The sequence below is a fragment of the Astyanax mexicanus genome, chromosome 2 (genome assembly GCF_023375975.1).
Source record: "Astyanax mexicanus isolate ESR-SI-001 chromosome 2, AstMex3_surface, whole genome shotgun sequence".
NCBI classification, from domain to species: Eukaryota; Metazoa; Chordata; class Actinopteri; order Characiformes; family Acestrorhamphidae; genus Astyanax; species Astyanax mexicanus.
This window is the reverse complement of record NC_064409.1, coordinates 46,901,496-46,924,227: the sequence shown is the minus strand read 5'-3', so window position 1 is coordinate 46,924,227 and position 22,732 is coordinate 46,901,496. Positions and strand designations below refer to the sequence as shown.

The following is a 22,732-nucleotide window of genomic DNA, read 5'->3' as shown; positions in this document are numbered from 1 at the left end:
AGGGGGTCAGATACTGAAAGCAAAGGTTCACATACTTTTTGCCACTTTCATTTTCCTGCAAAATTATAGGCAACATTTATGCAAACTTTTCAGCACAACTGTTAATGAATCTTAAAAACATTTAAACACCATATAAAACTTAACTTGACATGTTCCTCTTTTTATTCTACTGAGTATGATTTTATTGTAAGCAGCTGCATTGCTAAAAGAGACACAAAATTTCACATTTAGTGAGTAGCTTCCGCTTAAACTTTACCACACAACTAAAAACAGGAAGCAGTATTTCTTCCCTGTCACTTCCTTACTCTGCTGTTTCAGCTAACCGAAACTTCAGACTTCAGTCCTTTCTTGTCTCTAAAACGATAAAAAATATTTATTTTCCTGGTGAGTGTGTGTGTGAGTGTGAGTGTGTGTGTGTGTGCTGTGGGATTTGATGGTGGCGGTGTTAGCTGGCAGACAGGAGGGACGGCTGAGGGCTCGGGGCAGGACCATCGTCTACACGCTGCTGCAGCAGTTCTCCACGGTAGGCTCGTTCATTCAGACGTGTGTTGAGACATGGACTGAAGGCTTCTGTCACCTAGTGGGAAATAGGCCTGACAGCCATCAACACACACACACAAATAAACATCCCTCTCTCCCTCTAACTTTTGCCCTCTCTATCTGTCTCTGTCTCTTGTTCCCTAATTCTCTCTCTCTCCCTCACTCACTGACTCTCTCACACTCACTTACACCATTCTTTCTCTTTATGGTCTTTCCATCCATCTGTCTCTTCTTTCTCTTTCAGTCTCTATCTTTTTTATTACCTTCCCCTCTCTTTTCTCCTGTCACTCTCTTTTCTATCTCTATCTTTTTTTCTGTTTCTCCTCTATCAATCTCTTCTCTCTCTGTTTCTTCATATCACCTTTCTCATTTCTTTCCTTTCTGTCTCTCTCTTTCTTTAAATATGTCTGTCTCTCTCTCTTTGTCTCTCCCATCTTTTTTTAGCCGAGTTAAACAAATATATTTGGAAATACCTGGAAGTATATTTATTGAAAAGAATGATCCAATATTTCATATATATAAGTGTCAAAAGTATGTGAATCTCTCTATGTCCCAAAGGACATCAGGGTAACTGAAGGCCTCTCTCACATTGGCTTATGTTAATGTTCATGAGTTCACCATCAGAAGAACACTAAACAACAATAGTGTGCATGACAGTGTTGAAAGAACTTTTGCTAAAGAACACATGGACAAGCCAGAAGAATGTTTTGAGGATGGATGAGACCAACATAAACCTTTTTGTTTTAAATGAAAAGTGTTATGTTTGGAGAAAGGAAAACATTGCATGTGTTTTGCTGCATCTGGGCCAGGAGGCTTGCCTTATTGATGGAACGAGGAATACTTTTATTATAAGAAAACTCTAAAAGAAAATGTCAGTACATGAACTGAATCTCAAGATGCAGCAAAACATTGACCCTAAACACAATTTATTTTACAAGAATGGTTGAAGAAGAAAAAAGTTAATGCGTTAAAATTTCCTCCGAGCTGGTGTGCAGGACTGATCAACAGTTACCATAAACGTTTAGTTGCAGTAATTGCTGCAAAGGGGGTTCATATCAGATAGCAAAAATGTCTTTGCCACTCTCAAATATGTAATATTTGATCATTTTCCTCAATAAGTAAATGATCAAGTATTATATTTTTGTCTCATTTGTTTAACTAGGTTCTCTTTATATACTTTTAGGTCATGTTTATGCAAAAATGTAGAAAAAAAACCTTCCCCACATTTCTCTCTATTAGTCCACTTTTCTGTCACTCTCCTGCTTGTCCCTCCATCCATCGTTTCTTATATCTGTCTCTCTGTCTTTTGTTTTTCACTCTCTCATATCTGTCTCTCTCTGCCGATGTCAAATTTTCTGTCTTTTTTCTCTCCTGATTTTCCCTCCTTCTGTCTCTATCATTTTTTTGTATTCTTTTCCTCTTTTCACCATTCCCTTGTTTCTCATCCCCTCCCTCCCTTTTTTCTGCCTTCTTACACTCCCACTGTATCTGTCCCTCCTTCTCTCTCACTCTCTCTCTCTCTCTCTCTCTCTCTCGGTCATGTCTCTCTCTCGCCTTTTCCTCTGTTCAATCTGTTGTGCCCTTTCTCTCTGTCTGTCTCCATCTCTCTCTCTCTCTCTATCTCTCCCAGAGCGAAGTTTTCACAGGTTGATGTTTTGTGTGTCAGTGTGTATCGTGTCAGTGCTGCTTGGCATGTATGATGTTGGAGAATAAAGTGGAGGAGAAGAAGTGCAGTACCCTGCCTGTTTCCACAGGATCATTTTAGACAGAGATGTCAGCACTGAGAGCCTCACAGCTCCGGGTTCAGGGCTACTCTGGCGACTTGGGCTGGAGTTCAGTCAGTTTTCATCAGCTGGATGTGACATCTTCTTAAATCAGCAGTATGACAATAAATAAAATCAGATTTAGTAAACAACAATGTCGGTTTAAAACTACGAGTTTTAAAGAACTGGTCTCATGCCCCAGTTTTTTCAGTTACTGAAATTCTTGGTAACATATTGCAATAATCCCAAGAGTCTCACAAAAACATAAATAAAAAAATATGTAGTTGAAGAAATATCATTACTTAGTTTTTTCTTTTTTTACACTGACAGGCTAGAAGTCATGGGAGAGGAACTAGTATCTATGTACTGGCAGTATGACAGCATTAGAGTGGGAAAATGTAGCAATGCTGGCTAGTGTTCAAGTTTACTCACAAGATAACACCTCACAACTTGTGATGTGGGTATTTCCAGGTTATATCTTGAGGTAACACTTCATGATCAGTTTACAAGCTACCTTGTGTTTTCATGCTGCAGTTTTTAACATGGTTATTATTCAGTTAACAGTCCTAATGCAGAAACCAGTATGAATTATTCAGTAAGCGTTTAGGTTAGCACATGTGAAATTCCACAGGGCTCTGTTTTAGGGTTGGTAAAACTGTTGGTAATTGTGGAGGTAATGTAGTTAGTGCAGGGTTAAAGGAGTTAATTAAAAACCCATTTACTTGATTTACTAGAAAGAAACACAACATTAATCCAAACAAACCTTCCAAATGTTCTTTAATTTGTTTAATAGTAACTGACCAGACTGGATTGAAATGGACTTTGAGCAAGGCTTTGAAGCAACTGCATCTTTTCAAGGTGAGTGCTTTATTGTGAGGATTTTCTCTTTAGTCAGCCACTGTTTTATTAGAGTGAGTGAACATCAGAGAGCATGTGCTGGTCTGGACTTTCTTTAAGAAGTCAGTCAGTGAAGGATGAAATGCACACGTCTGCAGACTGCTGACATGTAAAAAGTGATGCATCGCTGAACAGTGTTCATTATACAGGAGAACGGAGGAAGATCATCCAGCCGACGTCTTTAAACGATCCCAAACTGGCAAAGCTAAAGGAGGTAAGATTCTCATTTGCCCTTCTTTTCTTCACATTCTGCCCCCTTGCCTTCACAAACTCCTGAGTTTAATTCTGAAGTCTAATTTGAACAGACGTACACAAAATACATTCACATGGTCATAGGATTTTCTCATAGTTCTCAAACAGTCTAAAGTGCTACCACCAAAATCTTTATAGGCAAGTCAGTTTACTGCCACTGGAGAGTTTTATCCACTAAAATACTCTTAACTGAAAGTCAAATGACTGTTTATATTTTAAATCCCTGATATCAAAATGATAACATATCAAAAACCTTAATGAATGGTTTGCGGAGTGTGGCTTTATAGTATAATACACAAAAAACATGATGCTTCAGCTTAGTATGGCTACTGCACTTGCGCAGATCTCCTCATCAAAGGGGCATACTGATCTCCCCAGTAGCACATTGACCCGCCTCCACTTAAACTGTCTCTGCAGGCAAGTAACATTATTATACGTTATCTTGGCATATTTTTTTTGTCATATGACATCATGACCAACATTCAATCTGATATTAAGGTGTATTGATGTTGATGGCCAGCTTGGGTAAGTAAAAAAGCTGATTGGCTCTTTTTGTTGAAGGGCAGGACTTTATCCTTAAACGCTTGTGTTATGAGCACTCTCAGTCATAATTCAACCAATGAATAACAATCCAGTGGATGGTGTCCTTAATAATAAATGTTTCCCTGAAATTCAGTAAATTTCACTTTGTGCACAGTAAAATTAACTTTTTTACTCTCTGGGAATTATCCTAACAATCCTTAGTGAGCTTAATTAATTATTAATTGACATAAGTTAAGACATTATTAATCATTACAAAATTACAAATTTTAACTAATGTCTTAATCCACTATTATTTACAACATTCTAAAGCATTAAAATGTTGTAATGTTTAATTAAAGGCAGTTTAATTAAATAATTAAATAATTGAGATATTATTTTGTTTGTTATTTTCATAAGTACTGTTACAATTGACCCTTATTGTAAAGTGTTACCAGTTAAATTATCACCTCATGTGGTAGATTTTTGTGACTGTAGTGAATGTAAACATATATTGTCTGAGCCTGTATTAAATTCAAACTCTTTAAGAGTTTAATTCAGTTTTACTGTATGTGTGAATGAGTGTGAATTGCCTCGTTTACACTGTTCTGTAATATTCTATGTGAACTTATTTTAAAACATTTTTTAATTCTCTGAGCTGCAGAATTTCAGCTAAAGTCTGCTCCATGAGAATATAACTGTGTTAAAGGTGTAAATAGTTACTAACCCCTTTAATCTGCTGTGTGATTGGCAGGTGCTGGTGGAGTGGATCAATAGCACTCTCAAGTCAGAGCACATAGTGGTGCAGTCGCTTGAGGAAGACATCTATGATGGACTTGTGCTCCATCATCTTCTCAGTATGACTACATTGATATTTTCCTTTATATCTGTGTGTACATGTGCAACAATAACCAAAAGCAACTATTTTACATAATAATAATTCCATTGTGTGACAGTAATCTGTGTATATGTGTGTTCTGGCTGCAGGGAGGTTAGGAGATGTACATGTAGAGGTGGATGATATCGCACTGACCACTACTGCTCAGATGAGAAAGCTGGAGTTGGTTTTACAAGCTCTCGACCAGAAACTCGGACTCAGTTCCCAAGATGACGATGCAGCAAAATGGAACGTCAAACGTGAGAAAAACGATCATTAAATCTTTAGGTCATAAAATTTATTTATATGCAGGATTCCATTATTTAAAAAGTATCTGACTTTACCTAATACTTATTATACTTATTATATAAGTTATTTCCGAACCTGCAATGTGATTGGCTGAGAGGCGCTCTATGAGTGACATGATCAGCCGGTAATGCACTGTGACCGAAGCTCTCCATGTATTATTCCCCAACATACAGGAAACTTAGCAACGATGCTGCGCTTACAAACCAAACAGTGCATCAACAAACAGAGCAGCAATGGAACTATTTTAACTTGTGGAGTTTTTATAACAAAACAGATCATATTTCCTCCTCCTCTATAACTCAAAATCTTTTAATAAACAGCGATAATGGAACTGTGGTATAATCGCAATAATACACTCGAGGTTCGTGCTATACTGTGTACTATTGGCACTGCTGTGCTGATCTACGGCAGCAGTGCCACTATCACCTGTTATAGCACAAACTTTAAGTGTATTATTGCTTAAATAAAGCGACATTTACCAAATTACAACATAAACACAATTATCTCTAAAATTGCTAATAAATAAATAAAAAATCCTACTTACAAAAATTTCTATAATAATTTTTATGAAGTTCAAAAAACATCAAAAATTAAGATAATTTTTTTTTCATTAATACATTTGAGAAAAAAAAAGTTTTTTTTGCGAGATTATTTATTGCGTAGCGTATATTGTTTACTGCATAAAAAAGACAGAAAGTAACAATGGCAATGCTGAAAAAAAATAAACATGTTATTTTGCCTCAGAATAAACCACTCTGCTAAGTTAAGACAGTTAAAACTGTTATGTGTGGTTGGTTTCACAGCTGTGAATCAGTTGTTCTGGATTTTGAATGAGACACAATGTTTACAGGTTTACAGTAAATCCCTTACTGTACCAAACTCTCATTATTCAACTTTGATAAAGCAATTTTGTTTTCTATAATACATTTAAATAATACTCCCAAAGACAGTTTTTCAGTTACTATACATGATTATGTAACTACTTGTCACACTATTGCATCTTCCACCCGTCTCTGTCCACCCAACGCACTACATTTCCCATGACCCCTTACTTCTGTAGGACTCACATCACCAGTTAACCAGTGAGGAACTGCAAAACACTGTCAAAGCCAGGCCTGAACTATTCCTTGTCTAATGAGCAGATTTATTAGTGTTATTAGTGTGTTTTTAAGACTGTGCTTCTCTACCCAAAAGTCCTCCACAGCCGAGACCTGCTCGCCACTCTGCATCTGCTGGTTGCCATGGTGAAGAACTTCCAGCCCAGCCTGCCCCTGCCCCCAAATGTCAGCGTGGAAGTCGTCTCGTTAGAGGTGAACTTCATGAATATGCTAATGTATGGATATTAAAAGCAAATACCCCGGTCGGGTGATGTCAGCTCTAGAGCCTGATGTTGTTTAAATGAAGTTACCCTCCAATTAACTTTTACTGCTGCGTTTCTAAACCACAGGTCAACAAGAGCGGCATCAAATCTGACAAACAGATAGAATACATCACATCGCAGAGGTACAACTAATCAGATCAGACTGTATCATCTTATGAATATATAAGTGCATAAATATACTGTATATTGTTGCTGTCATGTTAAAACCTTAAACCATGTTTTATGCATTTTAATTCTACTTGAAAATGCCAGCTGCTCTTTACTGAGGCTGTGTAATGGCAAGAACCTGACATGATATGTATCACAATACAAGAGTTAATATTTAATATACACATATCATCAAAAAAATAGATGCACAGATGGATTGCAATGCTATTCAGAAAGAATATAAAAGGTTACCAGGAACAATACATGATTAGGCAACACATTCAGGACACTGTAAAAAACATTTATTGTAACCTTTACAGCAAGTTAAAGGAGAACTACAGTGTAAAATTGACTTTTGGTGTTTTAAAACATGATAAAGAGTACAAACCTTTGGTAAATAGCTCACCTCTGTTCTTCAACAGCTTTCAAAGATCCAGTATTTTTTACAGTTTGTCCAAACATGCTATAGAATGGATGACATGGGGCATATTTAGCCCCTGCAGATAAATCGCGTTTTACACTGTTGTCCAGGATCAAAGCTACTCCTCACCTCATAGAGGTAGAATCCGGAGAGCCCTGACATTTAAAACAAGGCTTTAATAACTTTAAAAGTGCACAAGAGGTTTATTTAAAACACTTTATGCTACAACCCATAGCGTAATCTAATCTTCCATCATCTTTCGCCTTTACCTTAAGGACATTAGATTACGCTACGGTGAACCTGGATAAAGGTGTAAAAAGTGATTTATCTTCAGGGGAAAATATGCCCCATATCATCCATTCTAAACCAAGTTTGGACAAACTATAAAAAATTACTGGATCTTGGAAAGCTGGTGGAGAACGGAGGTGGGCTATTCAACAAAGGTTAGTACTCTTTATCATGTTTTACTACACCAAAAGTCAATTTAACACCAGAGTTCTCCTTTAACAGCAAAAATCTGATAATAAAGTATTGTAAAATTACATTAATTCACCATGGAGAAAGATTACTTTATATTACTATTAAAAACAATAGTAATTTACTGTACATAATAACAGACTATTACAGCTTTTTAATAGTTTTTAAGTTTTGGCATAAATAAATATATTTACATTACTTAAAAGGCTAGTTATACTAGTAAGTGTAATTCTGTAAAATTATAGCTAGTGACAAACTCTAAATAAAGAGTGAAATACTGGCAGGAGAAACACTGCAAAGTTACTACATTGCAGTCAGGATAAAATCACACTTTGCAGTATAAAAAATGGCAACTTTCACTTACGGCCTACAACACTATGACTAGACATTATACAAAATATAACTGATTTCTCCAGCAAAAGTAGTCCCGGTAAGCAAGAATCCACAATGATGGTGAGTTATGGGTGGTGAAATACGCCCATTATTTAAATAATGGATGTCAGGGGCCATTCAGAAATATTTAACTTTTGTGTAACATTTTAAGAAATTAAGTTACAGTTAAATTTACAGGTGGCAACTGTTAATAGGGAATCACAAGATACATTATGTTCTACAGTTTTGCAGCGGAATCTTGTTGAACAGTTATTTACTGAATGAATTTTCTGTAAAAAATATAGCAATAGGTTATAGTGTATTCTTGGTGGAGACAACAAATCAATCTGTGTGTGGAGTTACTGTCTATTGTCTATCAACACACCACACACTCCCTACTGTGAATTCTGTAGAAATATTTAACCTGCATAGGATGGATTATTGCGGGATTGTGTTAGAATCCTCTAAAACACCATATCATGCTGTGACAGCTGGCATGTTGAGTTAAACTTGTGCTGCACATGAATTATACACTGGTTCTGTATGTGTAGCTCAATAAATCTCACCCATATCCGTCTAAATTTTTAATAACTTATTTTTAACCTTTAGATAACCTTTTTCTTCCATATGGATTGAATTGCAATCTGACAATTCCTTCTAGGTGTCTATGATTTTTTTTATGATAAGTGTATGTGTAACTGTCATATTACAGTAAGAATCAAAACAGATAATAAAATGACTGTTTTGGAGTTACAAGGTTTAATGACAGTGACAGCATGTTGTTGAAGACATATATATGCATTATAGTCACTCATATGTTTGATCTGATTACAGTGAGGATGGAGATGGAGGATCTAATAGTGAGTCTAAGTATTTTTTATGTTTTTTTTTTCCATGACATGTCAGAAAATAGCTTTTCAACTTTGCCTTAACTCTCTCTCTCTCTCTCTCTCTCTCTTTCTTTCTCTCTCTCTCTTTTATATTTACAGAAGACGATCCCATAGATGAGCTGCTCAAACTTGATGCACACAAAATTGCTACAGTAAAGAAGGTAGGACACTACTGTACTAGACATACCATTAAAAAAGCTGAGACCAAAATGCCACAGTTGTGCACTATTAACCTAAATAAGTTATCTGAACTCAGAAAAATAAGGCAATCAGTTTTCTTAATACTTTTACGTTTATAAACTCAAATGTCAGAAGTGTGTAATAATTAAACTTTTAATTAATTTTTTTTATTGCTATAACTTAATTGCATTCATTTTCAGGCCATTTTGCACTTTGTCAATAAGAACATGTCATCACTGAGGCTGCAGGTTGTTGATGTGGAGCAACAGGTAATTGAACTTTGAATTCTATTGCAGGTCTGCCCAATTTTATTATATTTAGTGTTCAATTATTGTTTAATCTTTTAATACTTATTTGTGGTGTATTCTCAAGTTTAGTCCACTTTCATTAACTTAAATAACCAGCTTTAAATAACTTAAGTTAACTCAATAAATTCTTTCTTACACAGTGTACGCTACATGATCTGTATCTAATCAGTTTGCAGATGGTGTGTTCCTGCTTTTGCTGATTGGTCAATTGGAAGACTTCTTTATTCCACTCTATGAGTTCTACCTGTCTCCAAATGGGGAATCGGAGATGGTAAGGCTCATAAACACCTGTTTGTTGTCTATTAGGAAGCATGTCAGATATAATATTACATAAAATACCCAGCAAAACTTTGGACACACTTTCTTATTCAATGTTTTTTTCCCCTACATTATAAATTAATACAATGTAGTCAGCCAGACTATGAAGGAACACATAAGCAATCATGTAGTAAACGTCACCCTGTGAAGTATTTAGTTGTTTTGATGAAGTGCTGTTAACTTGTGGTTTCTGAGGCTGGTAAATCAAGCGAATTTATCCTGTGCAACAGAGGCAACTCTTGCTCTTTATTTCCTGCGGCAGTCCTGATAAGAAATGGTTTCATCATTATGTTTTTGATGGTCTTTGCTACTGCACTTAAAGATACTTTCAAAGTTGTTGAATTTTTTAATTGACTGACCTTCAATTCTTTAAGTATTTTTTTATTTACTTAGTTGAGGAGTTTTTGCCATAATATGGATAAGATTTTTTTTAATTAGTGCTGTTTACTGTATACCGACTCTACCTCTTCACAACTTTACAACTGATGCTGTTAAATACATTAAGAGAGCAAGAAATGCAAGTAATTAACTCCTGACAAGTTACCTGACGCCATACCAGGTGACTACCTCATGAAGCTGACTTTGAAGAATTTAAAATATAAAACATTTTTTGGTTTGTTTATCACTTTTTGTTTACTAAATAATTACATGTTTGTCTTTACAGTTTTGATGACTTTAGTATTAATAGAATTGAATTTCAAGACATATCCAAACTTTTTACTGGTACTGTACATATGATTATAAACATCATTGCTCTTTTAAGACGCTGATAACATGTCCATGTGATGCTGGTGCAGGGAGCTCAACTGGGAAACAGAATGTTGGTGCCATGTGTGGGCCTTACATATGGATGTCACTGATGGGCCCTGATTAGGTTCAGGGGGAACCAGAAAGGGTTAAACATGTGCCCATCTGAGTGGAACACTATAGAAAGGGGCCTAGATAAAAAGTAAAAGTACATATACACATCTATTCAGAGCCCATGGCCACCTGGAACCCACCTAACCCATGTTTCACCTGTGTTCCCCCTATAATAATGTTGGTTGGTGAGGAGCTTGGCTTCTTTCTTGTTCTTGAAAGAGTTAGAACTAGAGGGGAAATTGATATTATCTTAACCATGTAATGATAACACATCATAAACATCTACTTTCACCTTTTTGTTATTAGAATTCCTTGTTTTTCTGGTATGTAAAGGCCTGTTACATAGTTTTTTCACAATAATGACAATTGTTCATGTAGCTATTTGACTGATATATGTAAATATGCCTCCACACCTGTGATAATGCAACATTTCTCATTTTTTTCAGAATTGTATCCAACATAAGCTTCTTCCAATTATATTTAGCATCTGTTGGGATCACACTATGTGATTATACAGAACTCCTGGAGCATATCTATTGTCTTCTATTGGTTTACAATGATCAGTCTGCACCGCTTATATTAGAGCAAGAGACAGGCTGTGTGTTGGGATGACAGATGTCAAATCTAGCTCTAGCAGCAAATATTCATATAGCCCCAATGGACTGGCATCTGCACACTTCAACAGACTAACTGTTCCTGGACCTGTTCATTGACGACATACAATTTTCAACATTGAATTGTTCGTTTCTTAAGGAATAATATATACATTTACAATTTCGGTCATTAGCAGGCGCTCCCAGAGACTGTAAAAAAGAGGGAATCGGTTCCGATTTATTCGATGAAAATGAAGCCAAAATCTTCCGCCATGTTGGCGATCCTGAAACCCGAGTCTGCGCAGTAGAGACCAGAGGAGGGGGAAAGACTGTGGAGAGACAGCCTACTCATTTAAATAATCCCGCCCCTGAGGGCTGCCTCCACAGAGCTACATACAGTAGGTCACAGGCTGACGATCTGTTATTGGTCCCACCCAAACAGTCATTGGTCCCACCCCGGCTAGGTGTAACCCAGCTCTTTTACTGTAACCACACCTTTTTGAACAGAGCTGAATAACGTTTTAAAAAACAAATTCTGTGGAAATATAAAACATTTGACAGTATAAGCAGAGGTTACACTAGCTGTTGCATTTAAATAATGGAGGTAGAATTACAGTATATTGGAAAAAACGTGATTAAAAGTTGTCTGTTTTGCTATTGAAACCTATGGGGATGGGTAGCTGTGTAACCCCCAGCTTTCTGCAACCGAACAGCAGGGGGCGCCGAGGTGTAGTGGCTTTACTTTTGAGAGACGATGCTCTGTCCAGCTATACACAGTCTATGGGCGCTCCTATACAGAGCGACTTTCAATGGTTCTTCATTGTTTACTTTAAAATATCCATAGCTAGTTTGTAGAGACCAGGAGCAAGAGATCTTTCAATCTTTGATAATGTTTAGAACCCTAGGAGATTTTTTTATTAATTATTTTTCTGTAGCATTAATATTATATCCTTAACATTAAAAGGTTATTAGTAATATTACCTTTTCTAATTAATTCATCTGTTTTAATTCTATCTAGCTTCACAATGTGACACTGGCGTTGGATATCCTCAGTGACAGAGAAGTACAGGTTTCCGGTATTAACCCAGAAGGTGAGTGAGAAGCTACACTTGGTCCTTTTATGTTTATATCACCATTTTATCATTGTATTATTGTGCATTGATGAAACATTTATGTCATAATTATATCCTACTTTATTTACTGTTTTTCTATATTATATATAAAAGCTTTAGAAACATAAAACAGGGATTTCCCCAAAGCGATCATGTGATTGGAAAGCGGCCGATTAAATAAGTTTCAGATCAGTACACAGCACAGCACAGCACTGCTAACACACTCCTCTACCTCCAGGTGTGTATCTGTGTGCACGTCACTCTTAATTAGTCTCCCCAGTACATAGGAACAAAAATCAGAGTTTTGATATTAAGCTACTTATCAATTATTTTAACAGGGATATGGTAAAATGCATGTTTACTTGGAGGATTGTGACAAAGTATTTCTGTTTGATATTTCATTTTAGAGTTTTTAGTTTTGCTTTAGGTATGTTTTGATACCGTTGTTTCAATAATATATATATATATATATATATATTTAAAAACCACAAGGGACAAATTGGACATGTTTTTTCTAGTCTTTTTTATTATGGCATTGCCAAAGTATTGAAACGGGACTCTGTATCGGCAGATACTTAAAATCTGATGCCTCGCACTCAGGAGCAAAAAAATTGACGAAGACATCCCTAATATAAAAACAATCTAAAACAGTAACTTGCAGGAAAAGGCAGTTTTAGACATTTAACTGAAGTCAATGGAAAAAAATATTTGATTCCAATTTATTATGAAACATTTCTAATCCTGAAATTTTAAGTGGTTTTCTGTAAATATTTAATAAACTCTTATCAGAGTATCAGTCACACAATAACAATATGTATGTGTATTAGCTGTAGTATAATTTCCCCTTTTAAGTTCATGCCTCCTCCTTCTGCTCCATTCAGGCAGTGTTTAATTGCATTAGATCATGATATCATCACCGTCTCTGGCCTGGGAATGGTTGTTTGCAGTGAACTCTGAGAATCTGAGCTGCCTTCCCAGTTTAACCAGCAGCTGCCAATCTCATGCAGTGATCAGTAGCTCTCTGTTTTCACAGCTGCAGCTGAGATATTGTTTGCTCTGGTTTCAGCAGGTTACCTGCCCTGACAAAAGCACTGCTTGTTTTTCCTCGGAAATGTATCATATTATATCATATCGACCTGATAAATCCAGCCTCATTACAGTGAGAAAGGAGCAAACTGTTAAACAGATAATATTTGTATACTTTAGGCACAAGTGTAGCATCTCAATATCCTAACAACTTGTAATATAGTGAAAAATGTCCCTAATGCAAACCTAACGGGTCCATTTCCTCAGAGAAGAAATAAGCCTTGTCTTTTAATGGAAAATCTCCATTTAAAATATTGTCCAATACAAACCTTAATCCCTGCCCTAATAAGTAAAATGGGTAAACAACAATACATACAATATCAATGTCTAAAATTGTGCTTAAGATGAATTAGCAATGCAGTAATACCTTTTACAGGCCTTATTCTAATATGTCCTTGTATTTGGGTCATTCTATGGAAACATCCATTTTTGTGTACCTTAGCTTTTACAGATATATTACACTAAACCTAAAAAAATGTAACATGTTAGGGTTGAAAGTTATTGTAATTTAAAGAACTTAAAATGAGGTTATTTTAACAATGACATCCTCTTAAGCCATCAGTATCAGTGTAAAATTAAGTGACATATTTTAAGGTAAATAACATGTTTTTTCTACAGTTTTAAATGCAATTATCTGCACATGACTACGAATAATATAATATATATGAAATAAAAATACAAATGCCAAATAAACTTAATAGAAAGTAAAGTCGTGGTCCCCAGGGTTCTTATCACTGTGTCACACAAGCAAAAAGTCTCTGTTTGTATATTTCTTAAAGATGCAGGAAGTGAAGCACATTTTAAATATAGAAATATAGGAAACCATTGAATGAGAAGGTGTGTCCAAACTTTTCGGTACTGTATATCATGATTGACAACATGTAGTTTAAAGCTTTAGTTGCAGCCATTTTGTAAAATGCATTTTTCTTAAAAAAAAAAAAAAGTCACTGGGGCTACCTTTTTTTTGGTATCCACATTAAAATAAGTATGCTGTAATTTATGTATATTCGTACAGACCAGAAATTAGGTATTAACATTCTTTATATTTAGATGTAAAAAATATTTTAACATTTTGGACGTTTCTATAGAATGATCCATTTCTCTTTTTCCATGTTTACATTTTTAACATAATTTGAGTCTGGCAGTTGTTCTTCATATTGTAATAAAAAGTCTTGATAAATGGATCAATAGAAATTGCCTCATTTCTCTCCCTGTTTTGCTTTACACATTTACATGATTGCTTTGCACTGTCAGACCCCTGAGCATTTCTATGCAGATAATGCAAGGCTAATTGAGATCGCCGGCTGTATCGAAAGCGTTTAACTGGCTGTGAGATGTGTCATGAAGCAATTATACAGCATGTCAATAGAGAATGTGGATTTGTACTCACTACATATGAATACATATGAATATCTCGGCCCTGAAGTGCAGTCTGTGTGTGTAATATCAATCCCTTTAACCAGAGAGAAACGGAATAAGTCGTATGCGCTTTGCTAGGAATCACTTTTCCCTGGGAGGTCATGATTGTTTGTGATGGTCTGTCTCGTCTCGGAGATGCCCCCGGGTTCTCTGCGGCGCTCTGGGTGACGGAGTGAACAGACACGAAATGAAAATGAGGATGATCTGTATGCTAATACACGCGTTTCACTGCTATAGAAAGACATATAGAATGAGAAACTGGACCTGATGACCCACAGGGTGTCTTTTGTATGTGTGTGTGTGTGTGTGCATGCATGTGCTCTTGATTGATTGATTGACTGAGAGTCTTGGTCCACACGTTGACTGCATCTTTAGTATTCTGTTTGCGTCTTTATTGTGTGTGCATGTGTGCTTCAATCACCTTCAGTGACACTTTTTCTTTCCATTCCGACAGATATCGTGTCGCAGGATGTGTCCGCCACGCTGAAAGTGTTGTACGCCCTGTTTAAGAAGCATAAGAACAAGTAATCCACAGCCAGGCCCAATCTGCAGCCTCCACAGATTACATTTCCTGTAAATGTCTGCCTCGGGTTAAGCATCTCTTTATGTTAGAGGGCAACTCTAACATTCAGCTGACATTGTGAATGGCATTAGAGCAGCAGATCAGTGGCAGTTGTCTAGACTACAGAAGCATTAATGAACACAAGAGACCATTTGTCCACTCGGCTCATTATGCAGACAGGGTGTGGATGCTGACAGCATGTTCACTGATTATCTTCTTTTTCTTCCTATATTCAACTGTCCTGCACATTCTCTTTGCTGGGATTCTGTCTTGAAAGTCTTACTGTTCCCAATGAATCTCCTAGAAACACTTTTCTTTCCTGTCTTAAATCAATGCTTAGAAGATTTTTTAAAAGGGCAATATGTCAAACCATAAATTAAGCTCTGTTAAAGGATAAATCCAGTGTGAAATGGACTTGGACTGTAGTGAAACATGATAACGATTATAAACATTTGTTGAATAACCCACAGCATTCTAAAATACAGCACTTTTAGCTGATGCTCCCAACAGATTTACAATTCTAGAGATAGGGGCATAGAGTTTTCCATGCCAAGAAATGGCTATATTTGCACTATTAACAAGCTCCACACTTCATTGGTAAAATTTTGAGAGCCCTTATACTGAAAACGAGGCACTGAGAACTCTGAAAGTGTTCATACACACAGTTTCTTCAGGTACTTCTCCAGATGCCATCTTAAAATTAAGTCTCGATAAGTCAACTGACAAGCATGAGCAAATAGGTAAGATAGGGGAACAGCATGAATTCAAGTTGTTATAAAGATCTTTTTAGCAACAGCTGGAATTAATTTTGCAATCAGTTCTTCAACGCTGTGTTTGTGCTCCGAAGTTGACTTATCATGACTTAATTTCAAGATGACGCAGGTGGAGGTGAGCTATCCTTATTTCTCCTTTAACTAATTTCATCCTTAAAAAAAAGGTGAATGTGTACAATGCCTGTAGTATGTCTGTACAATAAATTTGCAAAATGTTCTACGCATAAACAGGGATGGATTACTGACTATGCCAATGGAATCAGTGCCCAGGGGTCTTTATTGGGCCTTACAAGACACCTCAGCAGTTATGTTAAACCCCACAGTAAATGTTAAAGTAAAATAAAGGATTGATAATTTTCTAAAAACAACAATAAAATTGCATTGGGTATGAACATTCATTTGTGTTGTCATCAAATTAAGAAAGTTTTGGAAGAAACTACATGCCTGAGGCACCTCCTCCCCATCTAACATCCTATTAAAAACAATCTATCTTGCTTTTATATTCATGACGGGTCTTTGTAAACCCTCCACCACATAATTTCCTCACTTTAATGCTGTTATCTCTCCTTCCTGAGTCTATTTATCAAAGAAACCGGACTTGGTTCCTACTAGAATATAAGCTGCCCGAACCCCAGCCCTTCCCTCCAGTCTCCTTCCAAATAATTACATGCAGATTGCATGTTCCAAACTAGCAAATGCCAAAATGTGTGTAATGATTTGTGACTGTCCCAAAACTGGTTTTGTTATGTCATTTGTGGTTTCCAAACGTTTTAAATCTTTTCTTGCTTTTTGATAATAAAAGTAAAAGCAGCTGATCTGAGATTAGTATGTTTTGTCCCCAAATGTTTCTAAATAAAAGTGATAAAAAATCTGATCTCTGATCTCACTGCCACACCTTCATACATTTTAAACTGCATTGTAACTGCTTTTTTGTGAAGTAATATCACAGACATGCTGTATTGCATTATTAGTTATTGCTAATATTTTGTGAAACCATTAGAATTTGTGAAATGGAAGAATCTGGAAAAGACCTAGGTCTGCTGTTTGGGATAATTTTGATAAACAGTGGTGGAAAATGAATCAAACACCTCAAAAAAACAAATATTTTTCTGAATTAATTGGCTTATTTAATTTGATCCCCCAAAAGCCACACTTCAGCCATCACTCGTAATTTCTCAGGGTGCTTACACACTGCATGCGGGATGCTGCGCTCCTTTCCGCTCTGCTGGACGCTGGACAGTTGTGGTTGCGTTGTGCTCCTGCTGACGATGAGCGTCTCCTGCTGATAATACGTGGAGTTTTTTTTAAAAACACGTCACCAGTGTTTTGGAGTTTTGACTCTGCCACTGGAGAAACACTTAAATGCAATGGGAGTCAGCATACAGCAGTGCTGAAGCAAAAGCACCTTCAGAGTTGGAGGCAGGATACAAGGTGCTTTTATTAATAGCTATATAGAAAACAAACAAAGTAACAAATAACATTAAGACAAAAATAAGGCCAGATAGACACAATTATATACTAACAAAAACATAAGTCAATAAAACAGAGTACAGATAACAAACAGTACCAGATACACGGTAGGTCAAACAAAGCACACCACACAACAAAGGAAAACATGGGGTATATGTAGAGAGGTGAGGAAACAAGAAACACCTGGGAAAGGTAATGAGGGGGCTGAGTAACAAACTACACAGGCAAGAAAACACTGAGGACAGGGTGTGAATAGGGCGGGGCTAGGATGGAGACAAGACCTCAACAACAAAGGTCCATGTGCTTAAAGAGAGACAGACAGAAAAGCAAGAAGGACCAAGAAAGGAAGAAAAAAAAAACAGACAAGGACTGAGGTGCGACAACGGTGAAAAATAACAGGCTAATGAACTGTTTTTCATTTATTATATTTGATGAGTGGTTTTGGGGGGCTTGTGCGCAGTGGATTCATAAGACTGTGTTGGCATTAATCTTTGTAGAGAACCAGTAGTTAAAAGTAAATTTGACCTTATACTGATCTTATCGTATATTTGCATTTTGCATTTTTGTTTATTATCAAATCAAATCAAATGTATTTGTATAGCGCTTTTTACAACTGGTGTTGGCACAAAGCAGCTTTAAACATGGTTACAGGACAAACAATCAGGCAAAAGATTAAACATAGAGAATACAGAATACAGAACCCCCAGCGAGCCCGGAGGCAAGGAAAAACTCCCTCAGAGCTGCAGGAGGAGGAAGAAACCTTGGGAGGACCAGGACTCACATTTAAGGGGGGACAATCCTACCACTGGTCAAACGGCTTTTAAATTAATTTTAAAAAGTCTTTCATACATCTACATAGGTTTTATATATTCAGGAGTATAGCAGCACCACTCATGGCTTATAGAGTAAGATGTGCGATGTTACTTGCGATGTGATCCATTAAAATGGCTGCATCTACTGACTGTTGAATGTTTTTGGTTTTTAGCCTTTTCTGAAAAAAGCAAACACATTTGAAATGCATACAGTAGATTAGTGAGGCTGGATTATACCTGTGTGATTCATAATCTTACTACAGCAGATTGGACACATTTATAATTTCCTATTCTATTGGCAGTCTATAAATATCTGCTAATATCTGCTGCAGTCATTCCTGGATCCCAGTATCATAGTATGCTATGAATCACCCAGGGATAATCCACCATTAAAATCTAAAAAAAGAAAAAATACACCAATAAAAAGCCTCTCTTACTTCCAATTACAGGTATTGTTTGTGGTCTTTGTAAAAGAGAGAGAGAGGCAGAGGAAGGTCAGAAGTACTTGTTTTAGGAAGGTATACAGCAGCAGTGGTGACAGGAGTCTCAGAAGAGTTATCTTTAAAGCAGCAAAAACTGTCAAAAGAATGTCCGAACAAAGCGAAGCGGCCAGACGAGCACATGTGTCCCTAACTCTAAAAGTTTGAGACTAATTTGAGATCTCCGCTGAGGTTCTAATTCTAGGCCAGTGCTGCAGACATGCCACAGCTGGCCCTGTCAGTGCCCTCTGGAAATACCCCTCAGAACAAGTAATCCACAGCCAGGCCCAATCTGCAGCCTCCACAGATTACATTTCCTGTAAATGTCTGCCTCGGGTTAAGCATCTCTTTATGTTAGAGGGCAACTCTAACATTCAGCTGACATTGTGAATGGCATTAGAGCAGCAGATCAGTGGCAGTTGTCTAGACTACAGAAGCATTAATGAACACAAGAGACCATTTGTCCACTCGGCTCATTATGCAGACAGGGTGTGGATGCTGACAGCATGTTCACTGATTATCTTCTTTTTCTTCCTATATTCAACTGTCCTGCACATTCTCTTTGCTGGGATTCTGTCTTGAAAGTCTTACTGTTCCCAATGAATCTCCTAGAAACACTTTTCTTTCCTGTCTTAAATCAATGCTTAGAAGATTTTTTAAAAGGGCAATATGTCAAACCATAAATTAAGCTCTGTTAAAGGATAAATCCAGTGTGAAATGGACTTGGACTGTAGTGAAACATGATAACGATTATAAACATTTGTTGAATAACCCACAGCATTCTAAAATACAGCACTTTTAGCTGATGCTCCCAACAGATTTACAATTCTAGAGATAGGGGCATAGAGTTTTCCATGCCAAGAAATGGCTATATTTGCACTATTAACAAGCTCCACACTTCATTGGTAAAATTTTGAGAGCCCTTATACTGAAAACGAGGCACTGAGAACTCTGAAAGTGTTCATACACACAGTTTCTTCAGGTACTTCTCCAGATGCCATCTTAAAATTAAGTCTCGATAAGTCAACTGACAAGCATGAGCAAATAGGTAAGATAGGGGAACAGCATGAATTCAAGTTGTTATAAAGATCTTTTTAGCAACAGCTGGAATTAATTTTGCAATCAGTTCTTCAACGCTGTGTTTGTGCTCCGAAGTTGACTTATCATGACTTAATTTCAAGATGACGCAGGTGGAGGTGAGCTATCCTTATTTCTCCTTTAACTAATTTCATCCTTAAAAAAAAAGGTGAATGTGTACAATGCCTGTAGTATGTCTGTACAATAAATTTGCTAAATGTTCTACGCATAAACAGGGATGGATTACTGACTATGCCAATGGAATCAGTGCCCAGGGGTCTTTATTGGGCCTTACAAGACACCTCAGCAGTTATGTTAAACCCCACAGTAAATGTTAAAGTAAAATAAAGGATTGACAATTTTCTAAAAACAACAATAAAATTGCATTGGGTATGAACATTCATTTGTGTTGTCATCAAATTAAGAAAGTTTTGGAAGAAACTACATGCCTGAGGCACCTCCTCCCCATCTAACATCCTATTAAAAACAATCTATCTTGCTTTTATATTCATGACGGGTCTTTGTAAACCCTCCACCACATCATTTCCTCACTTTAATGCTGTTATCTCTCCTTCCTGAGTCTATTTATCAAAGAAACCGGACTTGGTTCCTACTAGAATATAAGCTGCCCGAACCCCAGCCCTTCCCTCCAGTCTCCTTCCAAATAATTACATGCAGATTGCATGTTCCAAACTAGCAAATGCCAAAATGTGTGTAATGATTTGTGACTGTCCCAAAACTGGTTTTGTTATGTCATTTGTGGTTTCCAAACGTTTTAAATCTTTTCTTGCTTTTTGATAATAAAAGTAAAAGCAGCTGATCTGAGATTAGTATGTTTTGTCCCCAAATGTTTCTAAATAAAAGTGATAAAAATCTGATCTCTGATCTCACTGCCACACCTTCATACATTTTAAACTGCATTGTAACTGCTTTTTTGTGAAGTAATATCACAGACATGCTGTATTGCATTATTAGTTATTGCTAATATTTTGTGAAACCATTAGAATTTGTGAAATGGAAGAATCTGGAAAAGACCTAGGTCTGCTGTTTGGGATAATTTTGATAAACAGTGGTGGAAAATGATTCAAACACCTCAAAAAAACAAATATTTTTTCAGAATTAATTGGCTTATTTAATTTGATCCCCCAAAAGCCACACTTCAGCCATCACTCGTAATTTCTCAGGGTGCTTACACACTGCATGCGGGATGCTGCGCTCCTTTCCGCTCTGCTGGACGCTGGACAGTTGTGGTTGCGTTGTGCTCCTGCTGACGACGAGCGTCTCCTGCTGATAATACGTGGAGTTTTTTTTAAAAACACGTCACCAGTGTTTTGGAGTTTTGACTCTGCCACTGGAGAAACACTTAAATGCAATGGGAGTCAGCATACAGCAGTGCTGAAGCAAAAGCACCTTCAGAGTTGGAGGCAGGATACAAGGTGCTTTTATTAATAGCTATATAGAAAACAAACAAAGTAACAAATAACATTAAGACAAAAATAAGGCCAGATAGACACAATTATATACTAACAAAAACATGTCAATAAAACAGAGTACAGATAACAAACAGTACCAGATACACGGTAGGTCAAACAAAGCACACCACACAACAAAGGAAAACATGGGGTATATGTAGAGAGGTGAGGAAACAAGAAACACCTGGGAAAGGTAATGAGGGGGCTGAGTAACAAACTACACAGGCAAGAAAACACTGAGGACAGGGTGTGAATAGGGCGGGGCTAGGATGGAGACAAGACCTCAACAACAAAGGTCCATGTGCTTAAAGAGAGGCAGACAGAAAAGCAAGAAGGACCAAGAAAGGAAGAAAAAAAAAACAGACAAGGACTGAGGTGCGACAACGGTGAAAAATAACAGGCTAATGAACTGTTTTTCATTTATTATATTTGATGAGTGGTTTTGGGGGGCTTGTGCGCAGTGGATTCATAAGACTGTGTTGGCATTAATCTTTGTAGAGAACCAGTAGTTAAAAGTAAATTTGACCTTATACTGATCTTATCGTATATTTGCATTTTGCATTTTTGTTTATTATCAAATCAAATCAAACTTATTTGTATAGCGCTTTTTACAACTGGTGTTGGCACAAAGCAGCTTTACAGAAACATGGTTACAGGACAAACAATCAGGCAAAAGATTAAACATAGAGAATACAGAATACAGAACCCCCAGTGAGCGCGGTGGCATGGAAAAACTCCCTCAGAGCTGCAGGAGGAGGAAGAAACCTTGGGAGGACCAGGACTCACATTTAAGGGGGGACAATCCTACCACTGGTCAAACGGCTTTTAAATTAATTTTAAAAAGTCTTTCATACATCTACATAGGTTTTATATATTCAGGAGTATAGCAGCACCACTAATGGCTTATAGAGTAAGATGTGCGATGTTACTTGCGATGTGATCCATTAAAACGGCTGCATCTACTGACTGTTGAATGTTTTTGGTTTTTAGCCTTTTCTGAAAAAAGCAAACACATTTGAAATGCATACAGTAGATTAGTGAGGCTGGATTATACCTGTGTGATTCATAATCTTACTACAGCAGATTGGACACATTTATAATTTCCTATTCTATTGGCAGTCTATAAATATCTGCTAATATCTGCTGCAGTCATTCCTGGATCCCAGTATCATAGTATGCTATGAATCACCCAGGGATAATCCACCATTAAAATCTAAAAAAAGAAAAAATACACCAATAAAAAGCCTCTCTTACTTCCAATTACAGGTATTGTTTGTGGTCTTTGTAAAAGAGAGAGAGAGGCAGAGGAAGGTCAGAAGTACTTGTTTTAGGAAGGTATACAGCAGCAGTGGTGACAGGAGTCTC

General features: G+C 36.8%; 1 protein-coding gene across 1 annotated transcript; it reads left to right on the top strand.

The window, feature by feature from the left end:
• Nucleotides 1-269: 269 nt before the first annotated feature.
• parvg (parvin, gamma) lies at nt 270-16,453 on the top strand. The gene is made up of 13 exons (XM_007235101.4): nt 270-523; nt 3,097-3,161; nt 3,350-3,414; nt 4,726-4,828; nt 4,959-5,108; nt 6,352-6,467; nt 6,605-6,660; nt 8,790-8,815; nt 8,945-9,006; nt 9,226-9,294; nt 9,503-9,604; nt 12,124-12,196; nt 15,177-16,453. The coding sequence occupies exons 2-13, from the start codon at nt 3,119-3,121 to the stop codon at nt 15,248-15,250; spliced, it is 939 nt and encodes a 312-aa protein (XP_007235163.3). The 5' UTR covers nt 270-523; nt 3,097-3,118; the 3' UTR covers nt 15,251-16,453.
• Nucleotides 16,454-22,732: the final 6,279 nt, after the last annotated feature.

What these genes read in the sequence shown, in the direction of transcription:
- parvg (XM_007235101.4), top strand. Translation starts at nt 3,119, where the DNA reads ATGGACTTTGAGCAAGGCTTTGAAGCAACTGCATCTTTTCAAG. An exon ending in TGGAAGTCGTCTCGTTAGAG is followed by an intron (nt 6,468 to 6,604) that starts GTGAACTTCATG and finishes TCTAAACCACAG; the next exon opens with GTCAACAAGAGCGGCATCAA. An exon ending in TGGAGATGGAGGATCTAATA is followed by an intron (nt 8,816 to 8,944) that starts GTGAGTCTAAGT and finishes TTATATTTACAG; the next exon opens with AAGACGATCCCATAGATGAG.